Consider the following 16,166-nt stretch of genomic DNA (forward strand, 5'->3'; position numbering starts at 1 on the left):
GTTTTGTGTAGGGGTGGTGGGGTGTGTGTGTGTGTGTGTGTGTGTGTGTGAGTGTGTGTAGCACAGTGTGGGCATCTCGAGCTGAATGTTTTTGAAGGAAGCGAACCTTTTTGGGGGATCGGGTCGCATGGTCAGTGAAAAATAAATTTAATACCATAATGATCCTTAATAAATTCTCTACAAAACATTTCCAATAAGATATCCTAAAACAAAATATTTCTGTTTAATATAGTGATGGGAATTCCATTCTTTTATAAAAAAAAAAAAACGTTAGCTGCTTGGGTGATCAGTCATGTCTCTGTTATGCACTGTTGGCAAGTACTAGGCATGCACCGACTCCTGAATGTATCTGAACCTGTTCCAGTGCTGGTCAAGTCTGATCTTGAAACAGCTCACACTTGGTGCCATCACAACACATTCTGGCAGGTTGTTCCACGAATTCACAACTCTCACTCCCAAAAACTTTGTCCTCAGTTTTCTGGACTTGCGGCTTCTTCAACCTTGAGCTGTGATCCCTTGTGAGTCGAGCTGTAGTTTCTTACGCAAACACCACTGTACAATATTACAATATTGTTCATACTGTAAACATGATAATGTTTATTGGGCTATTGGGCTAATGAAATATACTACTGTATATATTGTACTCCCTAGCAGGTCCTGTCATCTTTAGCTTAGAATAAGCAGACACTTCACTCGATTAACTGTAATACATAACTAATCATGTCTTAACACTTGTGATGAAGGTTGGGTGGGAGATTATTGGTGTCACATTGCTAACCTGACCTGATGCAGTCAGGTCACCCAGTGTAGGGTGGGGGATTAGTGGGTCTTATGACCTGAAGATTTCTTGAATGACATTATTTTTTACCTTTGAGGTATATGCATAGTACTGTACTGTATTATATTTGAAGGGTACAGGTATTTATCAATACATGTACCCTTCATATTATTACAGTAATGTATCTTTTCTAATTAATAAAAACAAATAAACAATATTGTTGGGTCGTACCATTATAAAGTCAGAGCTGCAGTAACACCACTTTATTTGAAGTAAGTTTCAACCTGGGAAAAAACTTACAAAAAACAAACATGCAAACACAAATATAAAATATACATTAGATCCATAAATATTTAACAAGAACCTTATAATTGTTAATGTAATCTATACTGTTAATGAATACTGTACTGCTCCAATCAAAAATAATGCTAACTCAAACTCACATCATAACCCTCCAAATCAGCACGAACCCAATACAAAGTTCTCCAGTCCGTCCCACCAGCGACCACAAGGGACAAATGTCAAGTCGCCCACATACAATACACTGAAAACAATACTTTAATCCTATAAATTTGCTTTATACAATTACGATATCTATTTCTGATAATTCTTGCTTACAGAGAATATCCAAACATTAATCAATATACTGTACTGTATATACCAAATAGCAAAACTAACTTGCATGAACAGAATATTTAATTTTCTAGTCCAGAACGTACGTTACGGCAACCGCCACAACATCAATGTGGCCTGTGTTCTGAAGAGACAAATGCCTGCCTACATACACAGCAATAATTTTTATACGAAATTCATATATTTTAGTACAATAAATTCTTAATCCACAATATTTTTACAATACCAAACAAATGTATATTTTTACACATCACATATCTCATCAGACCCTGTATGATGATACAAATATTGTATCATGAATGAGTCAGTACAGTAGACAAACAGTCTTTGCTCTTAACACACAGCTTCATTCACACCCATATCCTATACATTTTTAAATTATAAATATATTTATCTAACCAAACCTTGAGGTAAACTATTCTGGATTATTATTGTAAAGAAATTTTGTTTCTAACTTAATTAGAACTATATTTATGGACTCTGGTAGTTTAGACTCCAGGAAAACTTCCCCAGCACCCAGAAACGTTCTAGAGAAGTGGACAAGTGTCCATCTGTGCACGATGTCTAGTTTAGACAAGCGGGCTTCTTTTTCCAGTAACCGGAAAAAATTCTGGGGATAAGGAATTTTGCCAGGTTTGAGAAAGTCGTCTGGTTAGCCGGAAATCTCTTCTCCCCGGAAGTGCTCTGCACCAATTTTTCCGGCTAATGAGGATATCACTCATCTATGACATTGACCCCCCCCCCCTAAAAAAAAAGAAGATGGCAATGTGTCTGCTTTTGGGTGCTGTACAGGTAACCCCCGAGATACGATGGGGTTCAATGAGATATGTTCCCAGCCAATCCCCAAAGACACATGTATCACTGACAAGAAATTTCCTACAATACTACTATCAGCACAAAATAAGTAAACAACACTCGCCACATCACATTGGATAAGCCTGGTCATCATCACATGTTCCCTTTTAGGCGAAGGGACTCTTGTAGGAGGAGTGGAGACTTCACTCTGACTCCCACACAGCCTCTAGGGAGTCTCAAGCTGCTTAACAATGTCAAACTTCACCTGAGACACAGTTGTCTTGGCCTTCCCAGAGATTTTCAAAATTACACTGCTCACTTCACAGTCACAAAATGCAGAAAATAACAGTTCAATCTAAATGTTAGTGCTGTCCTCTCACTATATAAGAAAAAACCCACTGTTGATAAGTACAACGTATGATGCTGGCTGATAATCATGGAGCCATGCGATGGCGGGGTTATGATCGACAAAGAAGCAGACTGTAGTGCTTGGGTTGCCTATGTGGCGGCTCGTGGGTAGGCTGACAAGTGAAGGTTGAGATGCATGGTGTGTAGGGTTAAATATTTTATCCTTATAAAATATCACTGACTTGATGTAGAAATATATAACTTTCATTGCTGGAATCTTTGCAAGAAGGCAATTAATTTGAGTATAAGCATCCCTTAGTTTGCACTGTTCAATGGCTATTCAATGAATATCGTTCAAGCAAATTGTTTTGATCATATATAGTGAGATGGCATTAATTTATAACCATTATTAAAGTGAATTATCGTATCTCGGAGGTTACCTGTATTTCCCACATTGTCCTCTCTCGGAAGAGTAAAAGAATTTTATCTAAGTCAAGGGGTTAATCCAGTCATGGCACCTTAGTGGACAGGGGTGGATCCTAAGGGTCAGGATCCCCCTCCTCCTTTTCATCAGAAAATTCCAATCCTTTTTCTTTAATGCAGTATTGTATTCAGGCACAGGCTCCAAAATGGCCTCAAAGGGCCCAGAATTAAAAAAAATTCTGGGGGCTTACAGCATCCCCCCCAAACCCCCAGCAGGGTGGGTTTTTTGTGCTCGTCATGTTCTCCCATGCACAGCTTCTTGGACCCCCCCCCCCTCCCCTTTTATGATATTCCTGGATTAGTTTCTGGTGGGGGTGGGTATGGTGATGTGTACTCCTCAGTGTTCACCTTAACAAACTTTTACATGTTATTTCATGATGTTTTACAAGATTTACAGTTACCGGGTATCTATATACAGAAGCATCTTATAATAAAATCTACCCTCTCATGCACTACAATTTATTTTAATGGACTAAGAGAATATGTAGGTGGATGGTGTGTTCACCGACTATTTCAGTATATAACAATAAAAAGTGTGCAGCTTGTGGACTATGTTGAGAGTAAACTTTTGGCCCACAAGGCTGAAGTAGTTGGACAATTCTAATACTGTAGTACTGTACTGTGTTTTACATTTATCTGTTTGTCCTCGCTACATTACTCCACCCCTAAGTTTTAACTGTTTTTGATAACTTTTACCAATAATGCTCAACTTAACTGAAAATTTCTCATTAATTTATAGATATCTCTTGGATAGTTTTTATTTTTTTTTTCATATGCTGTACAGTACAGGTATACCAATATTTTGGGGCAATACTGTAGTTGTCATGAGCATATTTATTGGGAATGATGATCAAATGAACTATGGATGGTAATGACTATGGACTTACCCTGTAAATATTTTAGGATAAACATCTTACACTGTACAGTATACATTACAGTAGGAACCTGTACTTGTTTTCTACATTGTTTTATTGCCGGTATCAAAGATTTAGTTTGTGAAGGTGTTTACTCCACAGCATCAGATAAAGTCATCACAAGGCATAACTGGTGTAGTGGGTACTGGCCTGGCAGACGACACAGTAAAGGGAGAAGATGAGTGTGGGGTAGGCCAGACAGAGGAGGACCCAGCCCCCGCTTCCCTGGAGGAGGATTCAGGAGTTGTTTTGCCGAGCATGTCACCCGCACTAGAGGTAAACTACGTAGTTATAAAAACCTATTTGTTAATTGTGGTAGAATGGTGTATCATTGGTATTTTTGTAAAGAGTTGTGGCCTATTAAAAAAAACATATCTTTTAATTAAAATAAATACAATATAATTACTGTAATACTGTACAGTATTACCCCGCTTAACGCGGTTTCAGTTAATGCGATTTCGCATATACGCGGTGCCTCGCCAGAACTGAACTCTCACTTAACGCGGTTCATCTACCCATATACGCGTGAAGTATAATTTTTTTTTTTATTTAGCTCATAAAATTCACACAAATTACCCGGCCAGAATATAATTTACATTGCTGGAATTCTTACAATATGATGATCATTTTGAATATAAACATCATATATTTTGCATTAGACATACAAATTTTAGATATAATGTTTACTCTGAGTAAATATGTTATCTTTTGTGCAAAATATATGACATTTATTTTCAAAATATTCCTGGTCCTACAAGGAATCCAGCAATGTCAGTTATATTATCCTAACTTTAATTTGAGGTATTATTTATTAAAATCCAGTGGTTTTCCCCCCAAAATTTCTCAGAGAGGGAAGAGCCAGCAGTGTAGTGTGAGAAGAGGGGGAGGGAGTTGAGTCCATTATTTGAATGGACATTAACTTGGCGACTGTATTTCTCTATTTCTCTTAAGTATTAATTGTGTGCATGTACCATCATAAAATTAAGATGTTATTTTTACTAGAACATAGGTATTGTGTCTGAAAAAGTAGAGTTTGGGGGTCGGGCCAGTCTCTATTGGAATTAATCCCATATGTTCTGTTGTTCACTTAACGCGGTTTTCACTTAACACGGTACCCTGTGGGTTCAATTGACTGCGTTAAGCGGGGTACTACTGTACTGTACTGTACTGTACTGTACTGTACTGTACTGTATTGATGACCTCATTGCAAATCAGTTCCATATCTTTGTGGACAAACAGTTCAAGGAAAGAATTGGCAAAGGAGTAGTAGTAGTGGTGAGAAAACAGGGGGGGGGGGGCCATGGCTGAGTGCCCCCTGCATCCTGAAGTCTATAAATGCTATAAGTACAGGAATACTTTACCATGCTATTCGCAACCCCATATATCCATATATCCGCAATTCATATTTTAACACCCGTATTCGATGTTCGTAAAGTATACCCCACTTATTCACAAAGGAAAAATTGCGATACCCTGGGTGGCTAGCCGCAGCTCTCATATTCTGAAGTAAGGGCCGCTTCACACAGGCTTTTTTTTTGCATGTACGGACCCACGCAGCTTAGATATTAATTAATTTCAATGGGACTGTTCACATGGAGCACGAGTGGGAGCCGCTCACCCCATGCCTGTACTGTACCTGTATTTCCAAACCACGGCATGAAAAAATAAGCCGAGCATTCTAGAATTCTTCATATGGCAATGGTAAATGCTTGTTTAAATGTTTTCACTCATTTACAAATGTGCGCACACACACACACACACACACACACACACACACACACACACACACTCACTCACATAGTTTTTGTTTTTTTTTGTTTTATCCTCTTTGCCACTGATTGGCTCATTAGCGACTTGGGCGGTCGGTCACGTCTCTGATACACACTGTTGGCAAGTACTGGGCATGCATTGGCTCCTGAATGTATCTGCTTGTCAAGTCTGGTTCTTGAAACAGTTCACAATTCTCACTTGGAAAAAGTTTGCTCTCACAGTTTTCTGGACTTGTGGCTTCTTAAACCTTGAGCTGTGACCCCTTGTGGGGCAGTTGTCTGCCATCTCCAGGAATGGAGACTCGACTGAGTACAGTGTAGTGCCCTCTGAGATGTTTATACACCTCAAATAGGTCACCCCTTGCCCGTCTGTAGTATAAGCTAGGCAGTTGCAGGCGCTCTAATCTCTCTGGATAGCTGAGGTACCGAAGTGCAGGCACCAGTCTGGTGGCCTTCCTTTTGACATTTTCAATCAACTGACAGTCTCCAGCATATCTCAGGGACCAGTACTCCAGACTGGGAAGCACCTTACTCTTGAAGATCGTTATGAGGGACGGACCATTTAGATATCTGAATGACCTTCTTATAAGACCTAGTAATTTAGTTGTTTGATTCACCTTCTTCTCACAATGGCCCAAGAACTTCAGTTCATTGTCAACGTAAACACCCAGGTCTTTTTCGCATACAGGTAGTTCTGCTATAACGCGATAATTGTGTTCTTGTAAAATATCGTGTTATAGAAAATCGCGTAATAGAAATAACAGGGCTTATGGAGAAAATAGGGTTAGGTGCAGATTACTCGAAATCGAAAAAATTTAGTAGTTAGCCTAACACAAAGGATAGCACAGTCTAAATAAATGTTACATTCATATCTAATAATGAAATCATACAGTAAATGTAATACTTTACCTTGACAAAATATGAATGTAACTTGATGGGGGAGAAGGGTGATTTTGAGGTTGATAACATCGAGCTTCTCTTCAAGTGTTATATCCTTTCTTTTACGATCATCACCGGGAATTCTATCACCAGAACGCTTCTTGGAGATATTCTTCTTTACCATATTCACAGTTAATACCACAAAATTGGAGAAATAGTAAGCAAAAATCGCGTTATAGCAAACAAGCGTTCGCGTTATACAAATATCGTTCCTAATTCATAAATCGCGTTAGAGCAAATTCGCGTTATCAAAACACGCGTTATAGCAGAACTCACTGTATACAGTAAACCCTCAATAACTCGGCACATATAGGGCTTTGGCCTTACCGAGTTATCCCAAATTCCGACTTATTGAGGCATTTCCCCCCCTCCTACAAAAATACAACAATAAAAAATTATTGACCCATATATGTGTGTACATGTAATTACTAAATGTAAAAAAGTAACACTTAGCGCACTGCAGGCAAAAAATGAAGCATCATAGTAGGTGACACAGATGCATGGTAGGTGACACAGAGATATGGTAGGTGACATAGGTGGCCAGATATGCCGAGATTTTCCCAGATAATTTTACATATCTCGGCATTTCCCGAGTTATACTGATGCATTCCAAGACCATATCCCTGCCGAGTTAAGTGAAATTCCGAGTTATCAAATGCAGAGTTATCGAGGGTTTACTGTAATCTCTATTAATGCAGTTTATTCCTCCTGTTGGGACATGTGATACGCCTCCTTACTGTTGGTATGATCCAGGTGCATCCTCTTACACTTCGTGAGATTGAATCTTAGCAGCCATTTATTCGACCATTCTTGAAGCTCGGAGATCTTTCTGCAGCTCTTCACAGTCTGTTTGGTTCTTAATGTCCCTAAATAACTTGGCATCGTCTGCAAACATTTGTATGGAGGAGTGTATAGCTTCTGGCATGTCATTTATGAAACAAACAAACAACATCAGGCCCAATACACTGCCCTGTGGTACCCCTATTGTGACTGGTACACATGACGAATTTGTACCATTAATCACCACACACGACTTGTGATCATGCAGAAAGTCTCAGGTCCATGCTAGGTCATTTCCCTGAATTGCATACCCTCCCAGTTTAATTCTCAGTCTTTCATGGTGTATGCTGATGAAAGCCTTGGCTAAATCTAGGTATATATTGTCAATATTGCCACCCTATTCCAGAATTTGGGTCCAAACATCCAATACAGTACCTTGAGTAATTGTGTTAAGCAGGAGTGTCTCGGCATAAAACAGTGTTGTCAATCCTTTACAAGTTTGTTTTGTTGTAATGTTCCATCAAGGTATCTCTTATAATGCTCTCAAGTACTTTACACACTATGCTGGTTTATAGTTATTTGTGGAGTGACGATCGCACTTCTTGAAAATAGGACTTGCATAAGCCATTTTCCAATCACTGGGGACCTTTTGCTCATCCAGGCATCTACAGAACAGGATCTTAAAGGGTTCGGTAAGCTCGTTGCACAACTCTCTTCGCACTCTGGGATGCACCACGTCAGTGCCTGAACTCTTATGAACCTTTAGCTTTGACAATTTATTTCTTGTAACCTCTTCTGAGAATACAATATGGGTCAGCGCTGTGTCAAACCATCTGTGCTCAAACGCAGGAAGATTGTTCGCATCCTCTCTTGTGAACACCGAGGAAAAGAAACTGTTCAACGCCTCCACCTTGTCCTGGTCAGAATATGCGTAACTACCATCTTCAAGCCTCGGGTCCAATACTCCTACTTGCGTTTTTAAGTTTGACTTTGCATAGCGATAAAACGACTTTGGGTTTGACTCGACTTCACTCGCAATCCGCCTCTGGAACTATTTTTTCAGCCCTTCTACACTCTGGCTTTGCTTTTTTCTTGGATCTTGCATACATCCTCTTGTCCTGCTCATCATTTTTCCTAACCCATGTCTCGAATTTCTGAGTTTTCTTTTTAATTTTGTCAACTGCCGCATGGTTCATGTGTAGTGGTCTCCTTTTATTCCTGGAGGCACTGGGTTTGGTCTTGAGTATACATGTATATTTATCAATCAAATGGTTAGCTTTACTGGCTATGATATTCAGCGTAGTGTCTGCATTCTTATGCCTTAGTGAGTCAGGCCAGTGGATACTCCTCATCTCCTCCCTCATCCTGTCGTAATTACCCTTGTAATATTTGAACCTTGGCCTGGTTTTATCGTGAACCAAGTAAGAGTTAAATTTGAAGTACGTACAACATTACGTGGTGACTGGTGCCAACGAGGGCTAGGTGTTCCAGCCTGGCCACCATACCCTCCTTGTTAGTTATGATGAGGTCCAGTGGTTTGGGAGTTTTCCCTCCCAGTGTAATGAGTCGGATCTTTAATATGCTTGGACAGAAAATTGTCTCGGAGTTTCTACAAAAAGAATAGCGGGGTTGTTTAGGTCATTTGGTGTTTTTTCATTTCTCCAGTCGATGTCGCCATAGTTAATGCCCCTCATGTAAAGGAGGTGTTCTTTTGTATTGTTTATGTTACTGAAGTTATTTTATTGCATTCTGTGGAATGTACCTGTATATCGAAAAATATGTTGCTATAAAATAAGATATATGAAGAGGATAGGTGTATATGTGTGTGTGAAATGAACGTGTGTGTGTGGTCTTTGCAGGTCACCATGTTAGATTACCCCTGTAACTACTTCCTCCTACCAGGCAAAGCTGTGTTATTGTTATTTTCAACTCATAATTTCGAGTAGATATACAGTACCTATTTTTTTTTTTTTTTTCTGTTACATGTACAGTATATGCAATTGTTGAAACACTGGAAAAAAAGCCTTTTTTTTCTAAAAAACAGTTTTTGTAATAAAGTCCAGAATGTGACGTCTAGCTTTAGACCTAGGTATGTGAATGCCTAGCATTAACTCACCAGGCCAACATACAGGCAATTAAAACATCTAATAATTACTTAAATACGTAATATTAGGAGGACATGTCGCTACCTGGCATTTAATTGCAATTCTCAAAACCCCCTCCTGCACCCTCCATCACACGCATTGCTACCGTCATCTCTTGCCCTAGAGCGAGCAGTAAACAAATGTCAACTCTCGGGGGGTGGAGATGGGTGGGATATCGACGTCACATTCTGGACTACAGTTTTTTTTTTTAAAAACGGCTTTTTGTTCAATCCAGAATGTGACGTCTAGCTTTGATCACCCAAACAGGAGGTGGAGAGGGAGGTGACATTGCGTATAAGGCTCCGCTAGCTTAGGTCCAGATTATAATTATAAACTTTTTGAAATATTTCTCAATACTGGGAACATTTACCAGAAGGTAAAATGTTAATTTACATATCCTAATTAAGATACTCACTTTATTCTGATGAGGAAGAAGAAGGTCCTGGTTGTGGAGATTGACTAGGTGGGGGAGGGGACCCCAGTACTGCCACATGTGAAGCATCTTTCAGAGATAGATGAAGATAGCTGTTTTGAAAGGTTTTTGAAGATTTCCAAAAGCCCACTTCTTTGATCTGACTGAGGCTCATATGCCGCAGAAAGGACACAGACCCTGCATATTTCCTGGTGTCATGTGCTAAAAATTTCTTGCCAGGGTCTGCTTGACACACTAACTGAACGAGAGAAGGACCTAGGTGTGTATGTTGACAATGAGCTGAAGTTCTCAGGAGATTGCGAGAAGGAGGTAAATCAGGCAAATAAATTATTGGGTCTTATAAGAAGGTCGTTCAGATGTCTAGACGGTCCGTCCCTTGTAATGTTCTTCAAGAGTAAAGTGCTTCCCCATCTGGAGTACTGTCACCCCATCTGGTCCCCGAGATATGCTAGGGACTGTCAGTTGGTTGAAAATGTTCGAAGGAGGGCCACCAGACTGGTGCCTGCTCTTCGGCACCTCAGCTACCCTGAGAGATTGGAGTGCCTGAACTTGCCTAGCTTATACTACAGCCAGGCAAGGGGAGACCTAATTGAGGTGTATAAGCATCTCAAGGGGCACTACTCAGTTGAGTGTCCTTACTTGGAGCTGGCCGACGCTCGCCCCACAAGGGGTCACAGCTCAAGATTGAAGAAACCGCAAGTTCAGAAAACTGTGAGGGCAAACTTTTTCGGAGTGAGAGTTGTGAACTCTGGGAACAATCTACCAAACTTGACCAACACTGGAGCAGGTTCAGGTACATTCAGGAGCCGATGCATTTCCAGAACTTGCCAACTGTGCATAACAGAGACGTGACCGATCGCCCAAGCGGCTAATGGGCCGATCAGTGGTGAAGAGAATAAAAGTAAAAAGTAAAAGTGATGAGAATACATTGGGGCCTCGATTAGGGAATCTGGTTAACTATTCTGGAAGATTTTTAACTGGGCACAATATATGAGGAACCCTTCTCTCATCCATTAGCTGCTTTATCATGATAGGTTGAGCTTGAAAATCCTCCCTTTCATTTTTTCTTAGAATCTCGGTAAGAAAAAGGGTGACATCTTCATCAGAAAATACCATTAATGATGGATTATTGGAAATTGAAATCAGCTCACTGATTCTCATACCTGTTGCTATTGCTAGAAGGAAGGCTGCCTTCTGGAGCAATCTGTCCCGATTCAGATTTATATTGTAATTAGGCCCCATAAGAAATTTAGTAACTTTATTTAGAGACCAAAGTAGGATTCTCCTAGGCCGAGGGGTTTCTGAATGAAAAAGGACAATCTGAGCATTTGATAAATTCTTGGGTTCAAAGTAATATTAAAACCCCATGCCAGAGGGTCAACCAATGCTGATTATTAAGATGCAATTGTAGATCCTTGAAGGCCTTTAACTCGGAACAGAAAATCTAAAAATTCTAACACCACTGTTTCCGACAATGTGATTAGAGTTGTTAACCTGATCAATTACTGTACAGAATTGAAAAAGTTTCCAAGCTTTCTCAAATTGCATATAAGTTTAGGGTCTATGACCTGCTATCACTAGGTTAACTATATTGGAATTACCCAACAATCTATTTAAACAACTTTTGAGTAACTCCAAGCGTGAAGTGCCAAGGATATCTCGAACTGAGGGTGCAGTACCTGGTCTAGACATCCTTGTTGCAATTGTAGTGGATGCGGGCACCATTCCAACAGATCCAGACACCACGGATGTAGGATCCAATATGCTGCAATTAAGAGGACCTATCCCTGGAAGGATCTGAGTTTTTGAACCACTTTGGGCAACATTTTCACAGGTGGGAACAAATAGATTGAATTCCAACAGTTCCAATCTGTAAGTAGAGCATATTCTAAAAGATTCGATTGTTCCAGAGATGTATAAGTTGGCATCCTGTGATTGTTTTGTGAGGCAAAGAGATCTATTTATGGAGTCCTAAACCACCTCATTAGACTCTTGAACTTCGATATCTTTAGGGACCATTCTGTTTCTGTCGATACTGGCCTTAGACGGGACAGCGCATCTGCCCAATTGTTTTGTACTCCTGGTATGTGAGTTGCTTTGAGGTAGAATGTTTGTGTTACACAAACTTTGAAAAAATTTTCTGACAGTGTGAGGAGCCAAGATTTGGTTGAGCCTTGATGATTGAGACAAAACACTGCTGCTCGGTTGTCCATGGCAAACAGGATCGTCATGTTTTTTAAATTTGGGTTTGCCAACAAAAAGAATAGGACTACTGCTAATTCTTTTATGTTTATGTGTATGTCCCAAAGGGAGTTGCTCCACTTCCTTTGACGGAACTCGCCTTTTGAGGAATGGTATCCCCATCCTATCTCGGACACGTCCATACAAATGACCAAGTCTGTTTGAGGGGGAACCCAGGGAGATGAACCAATTAGATTGTCCAAATTTGTCCACCATGACAGATGATTCTTGATCTGAATAGGGAGAGAAGAAGCAATATTTCTGTTTCTGTGGAGCAACTTCGACCCCCATATGAGTTAGTTGCTTCTTCCTTAACGTGCCCAAAGGAACTACTATGGTGGCAAAATTCAACAAACCCAGTAGTTTTTCCCAATCATGCCAAGAAACCTCTTGCCTTACACAAAAGACTTCTACTTGGTTTATCACATCTGTGACGTTTGCTTCCGGTAGACTGACTGCTGATTGGTGTCCCAATGGAGACCTAACCAATCCAATTTCTGACATGGTAGGAGATTTGATTTGACCTGGTTTATCTTTAATCCTAGGTTTTTGTAGTATCTTGCGTTATTTAATGGGAGAATGACAAGCACATGGTCGGTCTGGCTGGGCGTTTATTCTCTGTTCTTGGTTACAACGTGCCTAACACATTTCGTGTTTACACAAGCCTAAACACTTTTTGACTTTGGTAAGAAGTAACATAATCTATAATATATATATAATCAATAAAGGCAGCATATAAACATACACATATATAACACTATTTCTCCCTTTCAAAAGAGAGCATGGCTGCTACAAATCCTAAATAAACAAAACTTACAGAATTACATATGGCAGGGAAGAAGAGAATAGAACACAACAAATATAACTTCCTAACTAAACAGTTTTGAAAGGCCTGTTCACAATTCAGATAATTAGAGGTCTAATTTAATTACAGGTCTCCTAACTCTGTTTGATCTTCCAGGACTATTCCCTCCATCAAGTTTTACAGGGGTTTCACTTGCACTCTGTGCATTATCAGTGTAGACATATCATCACTACAGTCAGTTGACACAGTGAGTGGATGCTGGGAACATCATCTTTGACATCATCATGATGATGATCATCTGAAACTGTGTCAAGTTTATCATCATGTCCTGGTGCTACATTCATCTCGTCATGTGCCTGAATGATGTGATCCACATGAACATATCTCAAAGAGTTACCACATTTCACTAAATATGTCCTAGATCCACATACCTTGTCAATGACACCAGTTATCCACTTTGCATGTACAGTACCATAATCCTTTGGACATATCACATCCCTTGTAAGCTCTTGGTGTTTTATATTTGTAGATCACCAGAGGCTTCATGAGGTAGTCACCTGAAGCATTACGGGTTAGGAGGACACTAAAGCGATTCTTTGCCATTTTCACACCTAGAGCCTGTTTTTCTTTCTTGGAGATAAATGTTGCCTAGGGGATTTTTTCCAAAACAACCCGGTCTCGTCACAGTTAAAAATCTGATCCAGGGTGTAACCTCCCTCTTGAATGATTTGATTGGCAATTTCAGGGAAGGAATCTGCAGCCACTAAGTCAGCAGACGAAACCTCACCCTGATACTTTGCATACTTTGTGCCACTTCTAGCCTTAAACTTATGCAGCCACTCTACTGAGGTGTTGAAAGGAGGGGGAGACTTAATGTTTTTCTTTCGAGCTACAGCAGCGTACAATACCCTTGCATGATCTCGTATCTGAGGGCTGCTAAAACTTGCACTGCCTTTCAATCTACAAGCTAACCATTTCACAAGAAAATGCTCTGTTATCACTAACAACCTGTTTCTATCACTTTTATCATTCATAGCTCGCCTCGCATTTCCATCACTACCGAAATATTTCTTAGCCAGCGCATTACTCTTCTTGGTCTCCTCTAAGTTCCTCTTAATATTTTGCACTGTAGATTCAGGACAGTTCAATTTCCTCACAATATCAATGTTCCATGCACCACTTTCAATGAGCTCAACAATCTGTTCCTTATCCTTGACCGAGTAGGCACACTTCTTGTGGCTTTGTCTCTTAGATTTGGGGTCTTTTTTCTCATTCACTTTAAAAGTGCCCAGGCGTTCAGGCGGCAAATCACTCCCTCCACCACCTCCCCCTAGCCCCTACAGGCAAAAACGCGGAGGCTATTATTGACCACCGACCCTAGCAACCACTGGTTATAGAGGCAAAAATCTCACACATGGGCGCAGCCCTGTATTCCACCGAGCATGAGTGAGAGTGAGGGGGAGCGGACAACTACGTCATCAACATGGCGGCAAACAAACGCTATCTTTGATGCGCTCGGATGCTTCCCGCGAAATCTCCGTTATTCAAGAGAATCCAGACGTTATTATCGAAAATGGGTATCTGTTGAAACTTACCGTTATTGTCGAAAACGTTATTGTGGAAGTCTTTATTGGCAAGAGTCTACATATAGGAAAATGTCAATAACTTTGGTAGCCCTGATATAAAAAAAATCGTTATATAAAGTTGCTATGTATCCTGGCCCTACTGTATACTGTATATGGTCTCTTGAATGTACCTGAACATGTGCTACTGTGTATAACAGAGAACTGCCCAACTGGCTTGTGAGCTGACCAGGAGTGAAGAGGATAAAGAAAAGGAAGTGTTGTCTCTTCACCCTGTCTGTCTGCATAAAATGTTTCTCATCATCAACTTGAGAATGAGTGAATTTGAGATAAATTTGGTGTATAGCTTTGCATCATTGATAGCACAGCTGTATTATAATTCGCAGTTTCAGTGAATATTGGGTACAGTTATGGCCCTTGGTTTAATTTAAAAAACTTGTGGGGCATTTATAATTTTTATGAATGTCTAATTGTTGGTGTAACCTCAGGTGTTTTGTCTTTTTATTGTGAAAATAAGATGAACATTTTTCTGATAGTATGTAATCTTTATGGAACTACCCGGTATATGTAGTTAGCTGATACTGTTCAAGAGGAAATGTAAAATTTATGGACTTTTGGAAAATTTTCATCAAAATACTAACAATACTAGGTGTCTTTTGGGTAATTTCAATGAAAAATCATAAAGATGCTGTCATATGAATACAATACACCAGTTTGTTTAAATGGTAGGAGACATTTTAAGGAGCTGTACTGTGTGTTACTTTTCAATGTGTAATTTTTACAGGATGAAGAAGTACAAGTTCCCCGTATACCATCACACAGCTTATCATATGCTAGCAATGGTGTCCGTGTTTCTCCAACACTCTCTAATGGACGAAGGGCTAGTGAGTCAGCTCTCATTGATAGCAAGAGGGATGCAATGCCTGAAGATCGGAATGGCACCTTTAGTGGTTCTGCCACACCATCTTGTGCCAGTCCAATTCATTCTTCAACTAGGTCAAGAAGAACTGGTGCTAAGATCATTGCTAGCGCCCTGTCAATGGCCAGGTCCCGGCCCAAGAATGAGACTTCAAGTGAAGCCTCTTCCACAACAGCCAGCCCAACCAGAAGCCACCAAAGCCCAGCTGCTGCATCCAAGGCTGTCCCTAAGATCAGTCTTACAGAGCACAGTGAGGACGACTATGGAGGCAGCAGCCCTGAGCATCACCGTAAAGGCAAGAAGTCTGATGGAGGCCTGCGAGCAGTGCGAGATAAGGTAGGTACGTCGCTGGTGTTGGGTTGCTGGCCGAGGCGATGACCAACATCTTCTACAGTAGAAATTACCACTTTTCTGCATGAACTCACATTGTTATGTAATTTATTTGTTACAAATATACTTTAATAATAAATGCATTTTGCTGTTTCTTTCTTCTTCTCTTAACCCTGGTTTACTTATACGTACTAATTTTGTATATAGTGTATTGTACTACTGTACTGTACTTGTATTTGCTTAGCAAAGTGAACTTGAGAGGCATGCCTGCA

At 40.1% G+C, this 16,166-nt stretch overlaps 1 protein-coding gene across 1 annotated transcript in view; it reads left to right on the top strand.

The window, feature by feature from the left end:
- LOC121866427 overlaps positions 1–16,166 on the top strand; it is an 80,620-nt gene that overhangs the window by 45,969 nt on the left and 18,485 nt on the right. Inside the window, exons 17-18 of the mRNA XM_042366092.1 lie at positions 4,054–4,227; positions 15,430–15,900. Coding sequence (XP_042222026.1) covers positions 4,054–4,227; positions 15,430–15,900 — 645 coding nt within the window. The remainder of the gene's footprint in view (positions 1–4,053; positions 4,228–15,429; positions 15,901–16,166) is intronic.

The sequence above is a fragment of the Homarus americanus genome, unplaced genomic scaffold (assembly GCF_018991925.1).
Source record: "Homarus americanus isolate GMGI-L3 unplaced genomic scaffold, GMGI_Hamer_2.0 scaffold32583, whole genome shotgun sequence".
Classification (NCBI taxonomy): domain Eukaryota; kingdom Metazoa; phylum Arthropoda; class Malacostraca; order Decapoda; family Nephropidae; genus Homarus; species Homarus americanus.